Raw genomic sequence first — 20,975 nt, 5'->3', positions numbered from 1 at the left:
CACACAAAATGAAGATCGTGTAAACATGAATAACACAGACTAACAGGTCGCACAAAGATGCTGAAGACGGGTCAATTATATCAAATAAACAGTTAATGTACCGGAGTGCCGTGGTATGATTGTGGAATCGTTGGTCCTATTATAGTGGTATAAGACGATTTCTTTGTCTCTCTTGATCTATTATGTTAGACATTATTGCACAATCTACCTTCCAAGGAAGTCTAAACACTAGGGGGAAGATTTATCACATGCCTGTCTTTGAAATCTCCTGTGCTGCCGGAGGATGTGCCTAATTGATGACGAGCCGCAGGCCTCATCATATATTAGGTGCCTCCTCCGGCAGTCTGTGCGCTAGACTGAAATCTAAGGCAGATTGGCGCTGCTGTAGATTTATGTCTTCAGTTATGCCAGAAAGCTGGGGTAAATAAAGATAAATGTGGCAAGGACGGTGTAAAAACGCAGCTTCTGGCAATATTTTGTTGCAATGGTTTTTGAAAAGTTTGAAAAACCGGGTTTGTGACTTTTTTCCATCAGAAAACTGCTGCAGGACGATAATAATTCTTTAAGGTCTTAAAGCCAATTTATGCAGAAGGACTTTACATTGTCGTTGTTCAGTATGAGATGCCCACAAGAAAGGAAGGCCATAAATGAGCGTTACGTAGCGGATATAAGGGAACTTCTAGAGAAGTACTGCACTGATCTGCTCACTATTAATGAAAATTGATTTCAGGTACAAAGTGTTTTTTAATAAATGACTCCTGGCCCCTGTGAAGGGCAGGGCCCAATATAAATGAATACAGCTCTTTACATGAAGTGATGCTCTCTGAGATAATGCAGGGGATGCTGAATGGTTTTAAAAAGCGGTTTTGGACTGGGAATTGTCTGGCTCCTTTTTCTAAAGCAACGTCATGGGTATAGACTTGTGGGAAGCGTTAAGTGTTCAGCAGTATAAAAGAACGGCCCTGCCTTCATTTGCTACTTGTAATAATAGTCTTAATGGAAGAGGAGCTGAATCAATACATCGAGACAGCTGTTAACAGATTATTTTAATGGAATCTAAACAGCTTTTTTTTTTCTGTCATTTTGGAGTTTAAAAATCTCTACAAATGACAAGAACGTTAACGCAACGTCTCTATGTGCATCAAAATATGACTTCTCATACAAGCCCGCTGCACGCAAGAGATCACAGAACTTGAACATAGAGGATATCTGCTGCAAAGACTTCCATGAAATCGGTCTTCTTAAGACACTTGGAGGCTGTTAAGGTGCCACACTTCTATGGTACCGAAAGGCCTACACAGGAGGACAAGCAGAAGATCACTCTTGTGGATGATTTTCATTTACATAAGAGAATCAACAACTGGACATGTCATCCCTCCTAAAGGAAGACATGGAGAAAAAACTTTTCAAACCTCAAGGACACACTTTGCATGAGTTCATCGAGACAAAGTCTAAAAGCAAGGAGAGGTTTTATCTCTGTGCCTCAGGTAATGTATGCTTCACTTTCACCAGCAATATGTATTATCACATTAGGCTATGCAATGTTATTATGTATCAATGACTTATCTCAAATCTACAGTGCTTTACAGGCAGAAAAGTGAATATTATATTGAAAAGTTATTTGCTTTATACATTATTAGTGATATTTCATTAGCAATTTTACAGTATAAGTGTGCTACTTTATTCAAAAAGTCATAGGAAACTGACACAATATAAACATTTAAATTCCTTTCGAATTTCAGATGATGCATTTATATATATTCTTTAAGGTTATGTTTATCTGAACGTATATTTTGTCTCCTAGTGACACAAAAGAGTATTATTGTCCGTGCTACTGTGCCACATAATGCTGATCGGCACGCTATATGTAGAGGAACGCAACACTTTTTGGCTGAAGCCCAAAAAGCTTTCCACCCTTTGGCTTAAATACTATACATTTTATATACTCTATTATAATTATAATATATATGTATATATGTATATATATATATATATATATATATATAAAATCATTTGTTAATAGCAATATGGAATTCTATCAATATACAAAAACTGGACAATTATGGACCACAGACAAGTAACATAGGGACAGCATACATGATTTCATACAACCCCAAAAATGGAGTCCATGTCTACCCACTTCTCTAGATATCCATTTATAAACATGGCGTCAGCCCAATGTTTCAGTTCACAGTCTAAACTACTGATTGATGTATCCAGGAAGTCGTGATAATGGAGAGGTGCCGACTTCAGCTATAAATAATACTTTTGGAAACACTCAAGCCAAAATGGACCAAAAGTGTCTTCCTCTTTTACCTACTCTACTGCATGGCTCCACTATGGAAGCTGAAGATGAAGATAATATCCAATTTTGTGTTATTCTAACAATGCTTATTGCTGGGGAAGACATGTTTTTGCTGTTGACTCCTTTGCTTTTTCTACAACAAATTAAATTTTCGCTTATGACTACAAGCGATGATAGAATTTGGTCATCTCATTATACACATATTGATTCAATAAAATTAAGAAATAATCTGTTTTGTTCTTATAGTTTTAGAACACTAAAAGAGACGTCATGTTTAAATATATAACAGCATTAGGGCCTCATTCACACAGTGTTCAATCTGTGATTTCCATCATTGATTGTGAGCCCAAACCAGGTGCGGCTCTAAACACAGAACAGGTGCAAATCCTTCCATGATACCTTATCTCTGTGTAGTCTCCACTCCTGGTTTTGGCTCACAATCGCTGATGGAAATCACTGACCAAAACACTGACGTATTGCAAAAAAAATATTATCATTTCCAACTTGCAAAACAAGGAACGGGTTGAAGCTTTGTGCAGAGGCCAGTTTAAAAGGTATTTAGGGATCATGCCCTTTACATCTGCAATCAGCAGATTTTTAGAGTTAAAATTGACGTACAGTACCAATTCATTTGTCAATGTAGACTCCCAGTGATAAACCAGTGCTCGTTCTATGAGAACTAATTACCTGTATAGCATTTAAAATTAATATTTAATAAGCATGGAAAGAATTTTATTTCAATTTCCAAAACACCTGCTTGTGTCTGCATGAATATCTTTACTACAGGGAGGCTGCAATTTCCCTCGGGCTAATTTACTGCCAAGGCAAACACTGATGTTACGTGTTTTCCAAAAAGTTTCCTAAATTTTTATATACCGTACATATAATGCTGCATTTGATAAGTTACTAATACTGCCATATATGATATGTTGAATATATATATATATATATATATAATGACTCTTTGTAACGTGTATTACTTCTCTTTGCTTATGCGGCAGGCGGCGACTCTCCTGGGTAGAAATAAGACTAGGGCAATTTAGTTTGAGTTGGCTTCCTGGTTTCATGGCGACAAAATGGCGGTGGGAAGTTGTGGGTCCATTTTGTAGGAGGCTTGTTCCACTTAAAGGCTATGTACACCTTTGGGGCCAATTTTTTTTATTATTGCATTGTGCTTATTTTGAGCTAAAAATCATTTTTTCATTTGGTCTTTATTAAAAACATGGAATCCTTTTTTTCTGTATAGAGCTGAGATGCTATACTAGCTGCCTGTGGATTTTATGTCTTTTCCGTCAGACCAGGAGCTGACGGGCTCCTTATCTCCGCTCTCTGACATTATAAACACTCATTATCGCTCTTACCTTACTGATAAAAATGTGGCTTAAATGCGTGCTTATGACCTCTTATTAAACTAGAGATAAGGGATATTAGATGACCAGCAAAAAGTGAAAGTACCAGTCACACAGTTAGAAAAACAGTTAACCCTTTGTGACAGAACGGCTCTATATTTTTTTAATAAAGGCCAATTGTAAATATGATTTTTAGCCAAGAATGAGTAAAATGCTATCATAAACAAAAATTGCCTCCAAAGGTTTACATAGCCTTTAACCACTTAACCCCTTAAGGACTTAGGGTGTACCGGTACGGCCTATTTCCCGAATCCTTAAGGACTTAGGGCGTACCGGTACGTCCTAAGTTTAAATCGCGGTTGCGGCGCCGCGGGGGTTAATCTGAACAGGTGATGTGACCCCCCCGTGTTGGCGATCGCCACAAACCGCAGGTCAATTCAGACCTGCAGTTTGCGGCTTTTACCTGCGGTTGCGGCGGGTGTCGGCGGTGCCATCGGGTCCCCATGCGGCTGTAGGGGGGACCGGATGGCATGGAAGGCAGTGCGATGTCTAAGGAAGGCATCGCGCTGCCTTCCGGTGACGAGCCTGTGAGATCCAGCCCCCTGGATCTCACAGGCAGGAAGCTGTATGAGTAATACACACAGTATTACTCATACAGCCAATGCATTCCAATACAGAAGTATTGGAATGCATTGTAAAGGAATATACCCCCCAAAGTTCAAGTCCCAACGTGGGACAAAAAATAAAGTGAAAAAAAAGTTGAAAAAAATTAAGTTTCCCCCCAAAAAATTAAAGTTTCAAGTAAAAATAAACAAAAACGTCATTTTCCCCAAATGAAGTTAACAAAAATTGGTAAAAAAATAGGGGGGGAAAAAAAGTATACATATTAGGTATCGCCGCGTCCGTATCGACCGGCTCTATAAACATATCACATGACCTAACCACTCAGATGAACACCGTAAAAAATAAAAAATAAAAACTGTGCTAAATAAACAATTTTTTGTCACCTTACATCACAAAAAGTACAACAACAAAAAATGAGACCCTACCTAAGATAATCGCCCAAAAAATGAAAAAATTATGGCTCTCAGACTATGGAAACACTAAAACATGATTTTTTTTGCTTCAAAAATGAAATCATTGTGTAAAACTTACATAAAAAAAAAAAAAGTATACATATTAGGTATCGCCGTGTTTGTATCGACCGCTCTATAAAAATATCACATGACTTAACCCCTCAGATGAATGTTGTGAATAACAAAAAATAAAAACGGTGCCAAAACAGCTATTTCTTGTTATCTTGCCTCACAAAAAGTGTAATATAGAGCAACCAAAACTCATATGTACCCTAAACTAGTACCAACAATACTGCCCCCCTATCCCGTAGTTTCTAAAATGGGGCCACTTTTTTGGAGTTTCTACTATAGGGGTGCATCAGGGGGGCTTCAAATGGGACATGGTGTCACAAAAACCAGTCCAGCAAAATCTGCCTTCCAAAAACTGTATAGAAACATAGAAACATAGAATGTGTCGGCAGATAAGAACCATTTGGCCCATCTAGTCTGCCCAATATACTGAATACTATGGATAGCCCCCGGCCCTATCTTATATGAAGGATGGCCTTATGCCTATCCCATGCATGCTTAAACCCCTTCACTGTATTTGCAGCTACCACTTCTGCAGGAAGGCTATTCCATGCATCCACTACTCTCTCAGTAAAGTAATACTTCCTTATATTACTTTTAAACCTTTGCCCCTCTAATTTAAAACTGTGTCCTCTTGTGGTAGTTTTTCTTCTTTTAAATATGCTCTCTTCCTTTACCGAGTTGATTCCCTTTATGTATTTAAAAGTTTCTATCATATCCCCTCTGTCTCTTCTTTCTTCCAAGCTATACATATTAAGGTCCTTTAACCTTTCCTGGTAAGTTTTATCCTGCAATCCATGTACTAGTTTAGTAGCTCTTCTCTGAACTCTCTCTAGAGTATCTATATCCTTCTGGAGATATGGCCTCCAGTACTGCGCACAATACTCCAAGTGAGGTCTCACCAGTGTTCTGTACAGCGGCATAAGCACTTCACTCTTTCTACTGCTTATACCTCTCCCTATACATCCAAGCATTCTGCTGGCATTTCGTGCTGCTCTATTACATTGTCTTCCCACCTTTAAGTCTTCTGAAATAATTACTCCTAAATCCCTTTCCTCAGATACTGAGGTCAGGACTGTGTCAAATATTCTATATTCTGCCCTTGGGTTTTTACGCCCCAGGTGCATTATCTTGCACTTATCCACATTAAATTTCAGTTTCCAGAGTTCTGACCATTCTTCTAGTTTTCCTAAATCCTTTTCCATTTGGCGTTTCCCTCCAGGAACATCAACCCTGTTACATATCTTTGTGTCATCAGCAAAAAGACAAACCTTACCAGCGAGGCCTTTTGCAATATCACTTATGAAGATATTAAAGAAAATCGGTCCCAGTACAGATCCCTGTGGAACCCCACTGGTAACATTACCTTGTTTTGAATGTTCTCCATTGACTACAACCCTCTGTTGTCTGTCACTCAGCCACTGCCTAATCCACTCAACAATATGGGAGTCCATGCTCAATGACTGCAGTTTATTGATAAGTCTTCTATGTGGGACAGTGTCAAAAGCCTTACTAAAATCTAGATATGCGATGTCTACTGCACCTCCACCGTCTATTATTTTATTCACCCAGTCAAAAAAATCTATAAGATTTGTTTGACATGATCTCACTGAAGTAAACCCATGTTGTTTTTCATCTTGCAATCCATGGGATTTTAGATGTTCCACAATCCTATCCTTTAATAGGGTTTCCATTAATTTGCCTACTATTGATGTCAGACTCACTGGTCTATAGTTGCTCGATTCCTCCCTACTACCTTTCTTGTGAATGGGCACGACATTTGCCAAATTCCAATCTTCCGGGACGACTCCTGTTACTAATGATTGGTTAAATAAATCTGTTAACGGTTTTGCCAGCTCACCACTAAGCTCTTTTAATAATTTTGGGTGTATCTCATCAGGCCCCTGTGACTTATCTGTCTTCACCTTAGACAGCAAACTTAGAACATCTTCCTCTGTAAAGATACATGCATCAAACGATTTAATAGTCATTCTTTCTAGTGGAGGTCCTTCTCCTTTTTCTTTTGTAAAAACTGAACAGAAGTATTCATTAAGGCAGTCGGCTAGCCCTTTATTCTCTTCTACATACCTTCCGTCCTTTGTTTTTAATTTAGTTATTCCTTGTTTTAATTTCCTTTTTTCATTTATATATCTGAAGAATGTCTTATCCCCTTTTTTCATAGACTGAGCTAGTTTTTCTTCTGCCTGCGCTTTAGAAGTTCTTATAACTTGCTTGGCCTCTCTCTGCCTAATCTTGTATATTTCCTTATCTTCATTGCTCTGGGTTTTTTTATAATTACAAAATGCTAGCTTTTTATTTTTAATGATTTGGGCCACTTCTGCTGAGTACCACATTGGTCTCCTCCTTTTTTTGCTTTTACTGACGAGTCTAATGTAATTTTCTGTTGCCTTCAATAATGCACCTTTTAACTAGTCCCATTTCTCCTGGACTCCATGTAATCCGTTCCAGTCTGATAAGGACTCATTTATGACTAATTTCATTTTTGAAAAGTCTGTTTTTCTAAAATCTAAAAACTTTTGTTTTTGTGTGGTGGGACTCTTTCACAGTTCTTATATTAAACCACACTGACTGGTGATCACTAGATCCCAAGGTTTCGCCTACAATGACATCATATACCGAATCCCCGTTTGTGAATACCAAATCCAAAATGGCCTCCCTCCGGGTTGGCTCCTCAACCACTTGTTGTAGAGATAACCCCAGTAGGGAATTTAGAATATCTGTACTCCTGGTAGAACTTGCTATTTTGGTTTTCCAGTTTATATCTGGAAGATTGAAATCTCCCATAATGATAACTTCTCCTTTCATTGTCATTTTAGCTATTTCTTCAACTAGTAGATCATCTAGTTCTTTAACTTGACCAGGTGGTCTATATATCACACCTACACGAGTTACTGCATGGTTAGCAAACTGCAACGTAACCCAAACTGACTCTATGTTGGCCTCACCAACTTGTATTAGGTTAGATTTAATGCTATCTTTCACATACAGGGCCACTCCTCCTCCTTTATTGCCTTCTCTGTCTCTTCTGTATAAAGAGTACCCTGGTATGGTTATGTCCCAGTCATTTCTTTCATTAAACCATGTCTCCGTAACAGCCACTAAATCTACATTCTCAGATGCCATTATTGACCCAAGTTCATTGATTTTTTTACCTAAACTGCGAGCATTTGTAGACAGGACTCTGAGCTTATCATTTCTTAACCTCTGTGCTTCTGACCTGTTCTGGCATTGTTTCGGGGGGCAATTGGACTCTTTTATTTTCACTCTTTTGCCCCCCCCTTCCTAGTTTAAATACTCTTTCGCAAATTCTTGGAGCTGTTCACTAAGTACATTTGTTCCTTTGAGAGAAAGATGCAAACCATCTTTTTTGTACAGTTCCTTTCTATTCCAAGTAGAGCTATCATGAGAAACAAAGCCAAATCCTTGCTCTTGACACCATTTACCAAGCCATATGTTGAACTCCTTTATGCGCCTCTGCCTATCATTCTGAACATTATGCACAGGCAGAACTTCAGAAAATGAAATGGTGGATGCAAAATCCTGTACGTCATTACCAAGTGTGATAAAAGATTTTTTCACTTCTGACACTTCATTGCAAGCCAGGTCATTTGTCCCTAGATGGACAAGAACATCCACGTCCCCTTCCTGCTTTGCTTGCTTAACAATATTAATAATACGTCTTCTATCTCTTCTAGCAGTAGCCCCAGGGAGACATCTCACAAAACCATTTTCTTTAAGCTCCACACTTCTTATGATTGAATCACCCAGCAACAGCTGCATCCTTTGAGACTTCACTTTATCTTTTTTGTTGCATACATTAGACATAGGAGTCGATGGTTTCTCACCCTCTGTGCTTGAGTCCATATCCATGTTGTCCTTACATTCTGAGAGTGCTGCAAATGAATTATGGAGAACCACCGACTGTGGGACATGTCTTCTATCCACCACTCTAAGACTTCCAGAACCTACATTAACCCATCTGCCATTTCTGGGGGTCCTCTGTGGCAGTGGCATTGCAGCAGTCCTAGCTGGAGTTTGTTTAACAGATAATTTAAATATTTCAGCTTTCAAAAATGCAATTTCCTGCTGCAGTAAGGAGAACTGTCTACAGATCTGACAGCATCCGAATCTCCAAAGAGTGGAACATGAAATAAATGCACAACAATTCCTGCACTGAACCAAGTCTGCCATTTTAAAGAGGAGAAAAAAATAAAAAATAAAAATAAAAAAATTTGTAACTTTAAATCAAACAAATCTTACTTTTTTTTTTTTGTATTGTTTCCACCTTCCAGCCTACCTCCTGACTATCTCCTGCAATATCTCTTTACTAGTACTTAATGTAGTACTTTCAGCTAATGAATTAGGCCAGCTAATGAGTCTGTCTCTATATATACACACACTCCTTCCCAAACTCCTCCCCCAGCAACAAATGTAACACCTTAGTGAGCTAGGCTCATTAGCAAACGCACAATAGCAAACAGCTGACCGAATTCCTTACCTCTTCTCAAGCAATGAACAGCAAAAACAACACAGATGAGCCAGTTGGAGACTCTAAGCCAATCTCTTGCAGTATCTCTTGAATCTCTTCAGTCTGCTGCAATATCTCTTTACTAGTACTTAATGTAGTACTTAATGTAGTACTTAATGTGGCATTCCTTTCCTTCTGCCCCCTGCCGTGTGCCCGTACAGCTGTTTACGACCACATATGGGGTGTTTCTTTAAACTACAGAATCAGGGCCATAAATATTGAGTTTTGTTTGGCGGTTAACCCTTGCTTTGTTACTGGGAAAAATGGATTAAAATTGAAAATTTGCCAAAAAATTTAAATTCAGAAATTTCATCTCCATTTGCCAATAACTCTTGTGGAACACCTAAAGGGTTAACAACATTTGTAAAATCTGTTTTGAATACCTTGAGGGGTGTAGTTTCTTAGATGGTGTCACTTTTATGGAGTTTCTAATCTAGGGTTGCATCAGGGGGGCTTCAAATGGGACATGGTGTCAAAAAAACAGTCCAGCAAAACCTGCCTTCCAAAAACCGTATGGCATTCCTTTCATTCTGCGCCCTGCTGTGTGCCCGTACAGCGGTTTACGACCACATATGGGGTGTTTCTGTAAACTACAGAATCAGGGCCATAAATATTGAGTTTGGTTTGGCTGTTAACCCTTGCTTTGTAACTGCTTGAAATTTTGAAGATGTATCTCTATTTTCCATTAATTCTTGTGGAACACCTAAAGGGTTAACGACGTTTGTAAAATCAGTTTTGAATACCTTGAGGGGTGTAGTTTCTAGAATGGGGTCATTTTTGGGTGGTTTCTATTATGTAAGCCTCGCAAAGTGACTTCAGACCTAAACTTCTAAGCCTTGTAACATCCCTAAAAAAATAAAATATCATTCCCAAAATGATCCAAACATGAAGTAGACATATGGGGAATGTAAAGTAATAACTATTTTTGGAGGTATTACTATGTATTATAGAAGTAGAGAAATTGGAAAATTTAGTATTTTTTTTAGAAATAAAAATGATTTTTTTTTACTTCATTTTACCAGTGTCATGGAGTACAATATGTGACGAAAAAACAACCTCAGAATGGCCTGGATAAGTCAAAGCGTTTTAAAGTTATCAGCACTTAAATTGACACTGGTCAGATTTGCAAAAAATGGCCAAGTCCTTAAGGTAAAATAGAGTCCTTAAAGGGCTTCTGTCACCCCACTAAAGTGTTTTTTTTTTTTTGGGCTAGTTAAATTAGTTATATAGCGATATATGAAAATATAATGGTGTTACTTACTTTGATCCAGCAGTTTCTTCCAAAAACGAAGTTTTATAATATGTAAATTAGGTCTCTACCAGCAAGTAGGGCAGCTACTTGCTGGTAGCTGCTGCAGAAAACCGCCCCCTCGTCGTGTTGATTGACAGGGCCAGCCGGGATCTCCTCCTCCGGCCAGCCCTGTCGGCATTTAAAAAATCGTGCGCCTGTGTTCATTCGGCGCAGGCGCTCTGAGATGAGGAGGCTCGCCTCCTCAGAACTCCCTCAGTGCGCCTGCGCCGATGACATCACCGAAATAGAAGACGTCATCGGCGCAGGCGCACTGAGGGAGTGCTGAGGAGACGAGCCTCCTCATCCCAGAGCGCCTGCGCCGAATGAACACAGGTGCGCGATTTTTGAAATGCCGACAGGGCTGGCCGGAGGAGGAGATCCCGGCTGGCCCTGTCAATCAACACGACGAGGGGGCGGTTTTCTGCAGCTGCTACCAGCAAGTAGCCGCCCTAATTCACATATTATAAAACTTCGTTTTTGGAAGAAACTGCTGGATCAAAGTAACACCATTATATTTTCATATATCGCTATATAACTAATTTAACTAGCCCAAAAAAAATAAATCACTTTAGTGGGGTGAAAGAAGCCCTTTAAGGGGTTAAGGACCACAGGTTTAAACCCCCCTAGTGACCAGGCCCTTTTTTACAAATCGGCACTTCACAACTTTAACGGTTTATTGCTCAGTCATGCAACTTAGCACCCAAATGAATTTTACCTCCTTTTCTTCTCACAAATACAGCTTTCTTTTGGTGGTATTTGATTGCTGACTGCTGAGATTTTTCGTTTTTCTGATATTAATCAAAATAGACCGCAATTTTCTCAAAAAAAGTGTATTTTTAACTTTTTCTGGTAAAATTGTTCAAATATAATTACATTTCTATACAAGTTTGTGTCAGAATTTATTGTGCTACATGTCTTTGATAAAAAAAAATCCAATAAGTGTATATTTATTGGTTTGCGCAAAAGTTATAGCGTTTACAAACTATGGTACAAAAATGTGAATTTCCGCATTTTGAAGCAGCTCTGACTTTCTGAGCACCTGTCATGTTTCTTGAGGTGCTAGAATGCCAGGATAGTATAAATACCCCCCAAATGACCCAGTTTTAGAAAGAAGACACCCCAAAGTATTCGCGGAGGGGCATGGTGAGTTCATGTATGATTTAATTTTTTTTCACAAGTTAGCGGAAAATGACACTTTCTGAGGAAAAGAAATAATAATAAAGTTTCCATTTCTGCTAACTTCTGGCAAAAAAAATTAAAAATCTCCCACAGACTCACTATGCCCCTCAGTGAATACCTTGGGGTGTCTACTTTCCGAAATGGGGTCATTTGTGGGGTGTGTTTACTGTTCTGGCATTTTGGGCGGGGCTAAATTGGGAGCAACCCTGTAAAGCCTAAAGGTACTCGTTGGACTTTCGGCCCCTTTACACACCTAGGCTGCAAAAAAGTGTCACACATGTGGTATCGACGTACTCAGAAGAAGTAGGGTAATGTGTTTTGGGGTGTATTTTTACATATACCCATGCTGGGTGAGAGAAATATCTCTGTAAATTGACAACTTTGTATAAAAAAAAAAAAAAAGCTGTCATTTACAGAGATATTTCTCACACACAGTATGGGTATATGTAAAAATACACCCCAAAACACATTGCCCTACTTCTTCTGAGTACGGCGATACCACATGTGTGACAATTTTTTGCAGCCTAGGTGCACAAAGGGGCCCAAATTCCAATGAGTAACTTTAGGATTTCACAGGGCATTTTTACGCATTTGGATTCCAAACTACTTCTCACGCTTTAGGGCCCCTAAAATGCCAGGGCAGTATAAATACCCCACAAGTGACCCCATTTTGGAAAGAAGACACCCCAAGGTATTCCGTGAGGGGCATGCCGAGTTCATAGAAGATTTTTTTTTTTGGCACAAGTTAGCGTAAATTATTATTTTTTTTTTTCTTACAAAGTCTCATATTCCACTAACTTGTGACAAAAAATAAAATCTTACATGAACTCACCATACCCCTCACGGAATACCTTGGGGTGTCTTCTTTCCAAAATGGGGTCACTTGTGGGGTATTTATACTGCCCTGGCATTTTAGGGGCCCTAAAGCGTGAGAAGTAGTTTGGAATCCAAATGCGTAAAAATGCCCTGTGAAATCCTAAAGGTACTTATTGGAATTTGGGCCCCTTTGTGCACCTAGGCTGCAAAAAAGTGTCACACATGTGGGATCGCCGTTCTCAGAAGAAGTAGGGCAATGGGTTTTGGGGTGTATTTTTACATATACCCATACTGTGTGTGAGAAATATCTCTGTAAATGACAACTTTTTCCATTTTTTTTATACAAAGTTGTCAATTTACAGAGATATTTCTCTCACCCAGCATGGGTATATGTAAAAATACACCCCAAAACACATTGCCCTACTTCTTCTGAGTACAGCGATACCACATGTGTGACACTTTTTTGCAGCCAAAATGCGCAAAGGGGCCAATGAGTACCTTTTAGGAGGGTATTTTTAGGCATTTGGATTCCAGACTTCTTCTCATGCTTTAGGGCCCCTAAAATGCCAGGGCAGTATAAGTACCCCACATGTGACCCCATTTTGGAAAGAAGACACCGCAAGGTATTCCGTAAGGGGCATGGCGAGTTCATAGAAGATTTTTTTTTTTGGCACAAGTTAGCGGAAATTTTTTTTTTTTTGTTTTTTTCTCACAAACTCTCCCTTTCCGCTAACTTGTGACAAAAAGTTAAATCTTTCATGGACTCAATATGCCCCACAGCGAATACCTTGGGGAGTCTTCTTTCCAAAATGGGGTTATTTGTGGGGTGTTTGTACTGCCCTGGCATTTGAGGGTCTCCGCAATCATTACATGTATGGCCAGCATTAGGAGTTTCTGCTATTCTCCTTATATTGAGCATACGGGTAATGAGATTTTTTTTTTTCGTTCAGCCTCTGGGCTGAAAGAAAAAAATGAACGGCACAGATTTCTTCATTCGCATCGATCAATATGGATGAAAAAATCTCTGCCAAAAAATGTGCAAAAAAAAAAAAAAAGAGGGGAAAGGACATAGGAGTGCTTGCGAAGTAAAGCTGCGATCGCTAATAAAGATCCAAAAAGCTCAAAAGTGATCTTTATAGCGCCGCAGCGATTTTACTGTGTTTTTGCAGTGATCAGAAAAAAATAATTTCTGTCACTGCGGTGGGGCGGACTGAACGCAAGTGTGCGCACAAGATCAGGCCTGATCGGGCGAACACTGTGTTTTTTGTAGAGCCTAAGGTGACCCTAATGTACTGATATAGATTTGGTTGCGATCAGTCTTGATCACTTACAGATACTTTATAGTACTAGTGCTGATTAGCGACAGCGATGACGCTAATCAGCAACTAATCAGTGACTGCTGTGCTTTGGGCGCTAACTACCTAACAAGTGTCTAACTAACTGGCGGTGATAAGGGACCCTTAGGCCCCATTCACACGTCCGCAATTCTGTTCCGCATTTTGCGGAATGGAATTGTGGACCCATTCATTTCTATGGGGATAGACTTTGTCCCGCTCGGATCCGGAATTGCGGATCTGCACTTCCGGGTCCGCACTTCTGTTCCGCAAAAATATAGAACATGTCCTATTCTTGTCCGCAATTGCGGGCAAGAAAAGGCATTTTCTATATAGTTCTGGCAATGTGCGGATCCGCAAAATGTGGAAAGCACATTGCCGGTATCCGTGTTTTGCGGATCCGCAAAACACATACGGACGTCTGAATGGCGCCTTACAGGGGGGTGATCAATGACAGGGGGATGACAGGGGGGTGATCAGGGAGTCTATATGGGGTGATCAGGGGTTAATAAGTGACAGGGGGGGGGTGTAGTGTAGTGTGGTGCTTGGTGCTACTTACAGAGCTGCCTTTGTCCTCTGGTGGTGGATCCAAGCAAAAGGGACCACCAGAGGACCAGGTAGCAGGTATATCAGATGCTGTTAACAAAACAGCGTCTAATATACCTTTCTGATGCGATTTTTTAAACATCTACAGCCTGCCAGCAAATGATCAGCGCTAGCAGGCTGTAGTTTAACTTCAGAGCTGCGCGCCGGTGTGAAATCTCGGGTCTCACGAGATGACGCCAATAGGCGTCGCTGAGACCTGAGAGCGCTGCCGCCGGGCGCCTATCGGCGTTACAGTGGCGGCAAGCGGTTAAGGTCATCTCCACTTGGGAAACTTGTAGTGGCACTGGGAATGTATGGATGCTGGTATGCTGTGCTATGGTGTTCCCTTTTGTCGGACCCCAGAAAGAGATAAAGGCAGAGGGTTTTGGTGCATGAGTGGCTGGGCAGTCATCCCTTTGTTATGTTTGTTGTGTCCTGTCCCTGAAGTGACACAGCTGAGGACAGTGGCGTACAAAGAGATGTAAGGGCCCCATAGCAAGGCTCAAACCAGGCCCCCCACACAGGACAGCAGGGTTTCTGCCTAAGGCTACTTTTACACTGACGTTTTGGCTTTCCATTTGTGAGATCCATTCACAAGCGGTCCAAAACTGATCAGTTTTGCCCTAATGCATTCTGAATGGAAAAGGATCCGCTCAGAATGCATCAGTTTGCCTCCGTTCCGCTTTGCAAGCAGCGTTTTGGTGTCCGTCTGACGAAACTGAGCCAAACGGATCCATTCTGACACTCAATGTAAGTCAATGGGGACACAATCTATGACACAATCTGGCACAATAGAAAACGGATCCGTCCTCTATTGACTTTCAATGGTATTCAAGACGGATCTGTCACCCATGGACTTTCAATGGTGTTCATGACGTATCCGTCTTGGCTATGTTAAAGATAATACAAACGGATCCGTTCTGAACGGATGCAGACGGTTGTATTATCTGAACGGATCCGTCTGTGCAGAACCATGACGGATCCGCACCAAACGCGAGTGTGAAAGTAGCCTAAACCCTTTTCAATGACCCTCGGGCCATTTTTCCACTGCCTTATTTGCTAAATGTTGTTCCTTTAGAGGGTAGAGTCCTGACCAAGTTTTCATCTCCAGTAGAATAGTAGATAATCCCCCCTCTTGCCCTGGGCCCCATAGCAGTCACATGGTCTGCCGCTATGGTAGTTACGCCCCTGGCTGAGGAGATATGTTTATAGAAAAAAAGCAGCATTGAATGGCAATGACATTTCCAACAAGGTGTTGTGAGCCATTAGTGAGAAAGCTGCTGACAGTGAGAGCTGCAGAGGACAGCAAGGTACTGAGTGGAAGCATGATTGAGAAAAGGCTCGAGCGAGGTGCTCTGCAGCCAATGCATAAAACAGCCAAAGAGACAGAAGTGCCAGCAATGGAGATTGTAGGTGGTAACAAGTACATATAACTTCCAAGCCATAGGACGTGCCACAGGCCTAAAGTAGGCTGCCATGTGTGAGGATCACCTAAGGTGGGAGAGCTAGAGCCTACAGATGTATATAGATAGGTAAGGGCTCTTTCACACTTGCGTTGTCCGGATCCGGAAAAACGCAAGTGAACTGAAAGCATTTGAAGACGGATCCGTCTTCAAAATGCTTTCAGTGTTACTATGGCAGCCAGGACGCTATTAAAGTCCTGGTTGCCATAGTAGGAGCGGGGAGCGGGGGAGCAGTATACTTACAGTCCGTGCGGCTCCCGGGGCACTCCAGAATGACGTCAGAGCGCCCCATGCGCATGGATGACGTGTCCATGCGATCACGTCGACCATGCGGGTGGGGCGCCCTGACGTCACTCTGAAGCGCCCCGGGAGCCGCACAGACGGTAAGTATACTGCTCCCCCGCTCCCCACTACACTTTACCATGGCTGCCAGGACTTTAGCGTCCTGGGAGCCATGGTAACCACTCTGAAAAAGCTAAACGTCGGATCCAGTAATGCGGCGAAACGACGTTTAGCTTAAGGCCGGATCCGGATCGCCTGATGATAATCGGCGGCGTATTACACAGCCAGATCATCGTTGATATGGCCGACAATCGGTCAGTGTAGTACTGCCTTTACAAGTACTGCACCAGCAGATAGTACCTGGCCATGAGGTTTGTGACACAGATGACTGGATCTGGGCAAAGCCCTAGTACCCAGGTCTAGTGGTAAGAGAAACAGTATTAAATCATTTACCAATATTCAACTATGCTGCATTAATGGCATTGCCCGCCTCTACATATGACATTGCCAACCCATGATAGTAAGAAATGCTGATTTATTAAATCAAATTTTGCATAGACACACCATAGTCACACCAGTAGGCTTACAAGCCTGTAAGTTCCTGGGTCTAGTTTGCTTATCTCTCAAGAGGATTATGTAAGAACCTTTGTAACTACAGTATGACTTTTCAATGCATGAAAAGCTCTAAATTGTTATTAAATCACCATTCCCCCATACATACTCTAGACCCTGCGTTCATATACAGTTGAAACCTATAAGGAAAAAGTAGTGACACCTAAAGGCAAAAATACAGATATAAAATCAGATATGAATTGAATTCATTCAGATAATTCAGATCTAAAATGATAAAAGTTAGCTGCTGTCCTTGTCGATTTTCTTACTAATTTGACATCTGAAAAAGATCAATTATAGATAAACGACATCTAAATATAATCAAATCTTTTTTTTTCCTGCCACTTTAAAAGTCCCAGGAGGAACATTACAGTCTTTGAATATTTCAGGCAGATGATTCATGTACATTACATATCATTTCAAGAGACACTGTAATTATGTCTTCCAGTGGCTAAGGAAGAAGAAGTTCATATATCCTTGGTGAAACACTACAGAGCCTGTTTAGATGAAAAATATGAAGTGGCTGACATGTGGTTCCTAAAAGATCTCAAGTTCATTGATGGGAAGGAACCAGACACTGTAAGTTTTTAAGAAAAACTTTTTATCAGAAAAATATTATCAGTATCCATAACAATGCTTGGCTCCTATGCCTGTACGACATTCAGTGGACAATATCGTATTTATAGCAGTGGTGATCAACCCGACATATTGAAGATTTTCTAATGCCCAAACATTTTAGCAGAATTTGCAGCAAAAACCTGGCGTACATGCCTTGCATTAAATTTATTAACTGTTTGAGAACCTTTCTCCACTTTATCTACCATGAGGGCATGGCTTGACAGAAAGGAGCGTGTCTTTGCAAGACAGAGGGCGTGTCTGAAATGCGTAAGCATGCGCAGAAAAGTGCCAAAAATTTGACACTATAGCATAGCACATACCATACTGGTTCTCCATATGGAGAGACAGATGGTGTAGAGAGTCTTACAGGCAATGCTGCCTGGGAAAATATATGCAAATTATCTGTTCTCCAGATAGGGAGGCCATCAGGGCAGCAGTGGCGGTACTGTGGACACGACACCTTGTTATAAGGATATGATTTTCTGTGCCCAATAGAGATTTGTAGAATTATTTCTATAGTAAAGGCTATGGCAGAAAAATTGAACTTTGACTGTCCAGCTTTGCTTTAACCATTAAACATAAAACATTTCTGCAATGTTAATGTTTTAAAAAAAATAATGGGGCAAAAACCATTACAGTAAATTCGTTTTTTTTTAGCATACTTAACATACTTACTATTAAAGATCACAAACCGGTATTTGGTATCCCTGTAATTATAATACCCCATGCAATATAGTGAACACATTATTTATAGTGATCACTTGTTTTTTTCCTTCATTTAACCTGTAATAAAAGTTGATAGAAATTAAAATCTTACTTTATATATTCACACAAAAAAGTAGAACTGTGACCACATGTTCTCCTTTGTGCTACAAATACATATATTTCTCTCATATACACAACAAATGTGTAGGAGGAGATTAAGCCATTGCCAGACACCTCATCTCTTGCAGTAACAAAGGATTAAAGGGGTTGTGCAGGCCATATATATTGATGAACTATCGTTTATCAATATCAGATCGGCAGGGGTCCCACAGCTCAGCTATTTGAAGAGGAAGCGGCTCTCCATGCGATTGCTGCTTCCTGTTCATTACACTACCTGTCGCTTCGGCGGTGCAGTTTAATTACAAGTGTAATGGTCACGTCCACACACACACACAGGGGGGAGGATACTGACCACTGCGCTCCACCCTCACCCCTGGCCCTGCCTACTTGCCTCACGAGTCCTGATGACAGGGGACAACTGGACGACAGTCCCTTACTTAGGATATGTGCAGGGAAGACAGACAAGACAAAATACGGAACGTAAACGGACCGGGTCAGAACCAAGAGAGCTACGTAGTACAAAGGGTAAAGCAAAGAATGGTCAGGAAAAGCCGGGGTCAAATACCAGGAGAGTAGAGAAGTACCAAAGGAGTCCGCAAAGAGTAGTCAGGTGGGAGCCGAGGTCACAATACCAGGAGGGATGCGCAGTACAGGAGGAGCAGGCAAAGGATCGTCAGGGAACAGGATCAGGTAAATATTCAGTAGTCCAACAAATAGCCAGGAACCTAGAATTAACAGGCAACCTGTGGCCAGCAGGCTGCCTGTATTTATAGTGGGGCCTGAGGGTCATGTGACGTGGCCAGCGTCACATGACCGACAGACAGACAAGTCGAGCACTGAGTGATCAGCTCGGCGCTCAAGGCAGACCTAGGAGCAGGGAGCCTCCCAGCTAGCAAAGCCGCCCTGGGAACGAGGCCAAACACAGATCCTCGCTCCCGAAGCTAAGCAGCAGGTCTGCGGCTGATGGGAGACCGAGTGCGCCTTTGGCGCCCCGTGACAACAAGCACTCGCTCCATTCACTTGAATGGAGCAAGAACTTGTAATTACACTATGCAGCCGCCTCTTCAGCTGATCGGCAGGGGCGCCGCCGCCAATCAGATATTGATGACCCGACAATAAGTCATCAATATAAATGGCCTGCACAACCTCTTAAAGTGTGTTGAAATATAATATCCCTTATCCTTTTATCCCGGACATCTGCCACAGAGTAAGGGTCCATTCACACGGAACTCCGCAAAAAAGATAGAGCATGTCCTATTCTTGTCCACAGCCACGGACAAGAATAGGCATTTCTATCACAGGGCCGGGCCATGTGAGGTCCGCAAAACAGTTGCGGAAGTGTGAATGGACCCTAAGAGTCGGGGGTCTCCATACACACTAGACAAGCAGTTGATCCCCATTAAACAGGTTGTGTCAACATTTATGTACTATGAATGGCTGGCATTAGGTTTTGAGCAGTAAGTTTTATCCATCTTGTGTAAAACTTATGAGGTTGGTTGAGTCTTAATAAATAGTAGTAGGTTTTTCAGACACTGTCATTGTTGACCTAGGTGGTTTCACCGTCCCAGTACTCAAGATTGAAAAATCTGCAATACTGAGCTCATGATAGCTACACATTGATTGAGTAACCCCTGCACCCACTTGTTAGTACAGTTCTATGAGTCTTGGAAGAGAAGATGAAACCATCATTATTCATGTACCATCTGTTACAAAAAAAAAACTCCTTTAGGTCTACCATACACACTGAAATTGTTGTTTGGTAAAAATTTTATAGCTAAAGTGACCAATTCTTATCTCAATTTCAATTATTATTATTGGATATGGAGGTCATCTCTGCAATATGGAATTATTTTCACTATAAACATATTACACAAAGATACTTTACAAATAGAAGAACATAGAAGATAAGTGATTGCATAAAATCTCCTTAAACATAACATTATTTAACACATAAGTAAATATAACTGGAAATAATATGCTTCACAAAGTAACACAATCAAATATTTTGGGGCAAAAAACTATCTTAAGAAAGAAAATGAGACACCATGCTGCCCAGGAGGTTATTCATGCATTTCATTGACAACTACTCCCTGCTCCCTATGTTTTGTGCTTCATGTGACTCTTCTTTGTATTCTGTAGGATAACCCATATTTCGACATGATGTTTGAAGAACTGTGTAATGTGGAAGCCTACAGTTGTGCCTCCAAGTACGCCTTTGCCCGAAGTTTAATTAAATTGAACACTCTCCACACAAAGAGGGACATCAAGGTGTTAAATTTTGATTCCTCCTACATAGAAGAGGGTTTCATGTGGTCTTCAAGCAACGGGGATTGTTTAGTACTTATGAGAATATGTTTTTATGCATCTAATCTTCTGTGCTTATCTTTATGTCCTATGCCGTAGATGACCTGATTAGGAACAATGAGGTCACCTACCCAGTGATCTACTAAAAGTCACACGTGAATTTTGTCGATAGGTCTGTCTAGATTAACTGTCCTAGTGTTAGAGCATGCACGGACCAGGTTGTAGAGGACATGATCTATGTCATCCAGATTGTTACTGAACTTTTTTAGGTGTGAATATATTGTGGGGATGAGCTAAAAGCAATAGTAAAAGTTACAT

General features: G+C 40.8%; 1 protein-coding gene across 1 annotated transcript; it reads left to right on the top strand.

Moving 5' to 3' along the window:
* The first annotated feature begins 1,366 nt into the window (after window positions 1-1,366).
* On the top strand, window positions 1,367-20,756 carry EXOC1L (exocyst complex component 1 like). Its single transcript, XM_040418841.1, has 3 exons — window positions 1,367-1,487; window positions 17,359-17,489; window positions 20,493-20,756. The coding sequence occupies exons 1-3, from the start codon at window positions 1,367-1,369 to the stop codon at window positions 20,754-20,756; spliced, it is 516 nt and encodes a 171-aa protein (XP_040274775.1).
* The last annotated feature ends 219 nt before the right edge of the window (window positions 20,757-20,975 follow it).

This window comes from Bufo bufo, chromosome 2 (genome assembly GCF_905171765.1).
Source record: "Bufo bufo chromosome 2, aBufBuf1.1, whole genome shotgun sequence".
In the NCBI taxonomy this organism is placed as follows: Eukaryota; Metazoa; Chordata; class Amphibia; order Anura; family Bufonidae; genus Bufo; species Bufo bufo.
The sequence above is the reverse complement of the archived record's forward strand: the minus strand, read 5'-3'. Positions and strand labels throughout refer to the sequence as shown.

Excerpts from the sequence above, each read along its gene's own strand:
- EXOC1L (XM_040418841.1), top strand. The coding sequence starts at position 1,367 with ATGTCATCCCTCCTAAAGGAAGACATGGAGAAAAAACTTTTCAAACCT. Across the intron at positions 1,488-17,358 it reads GTTTTATCTCTGTGCCTCAG|TGGCTAAGGAAGAAGAAGTT; the intron begins GTAATGTATGCT and ends TATGTCTTCCAG. Across the intron at positions 17,490-20,492 it reads ATGGGAAGGAACCAGACACT|GATAACCCATATTTCGACAT; the intron begins GTAAGTTTTTAA and ends TGTATTCTGTAG.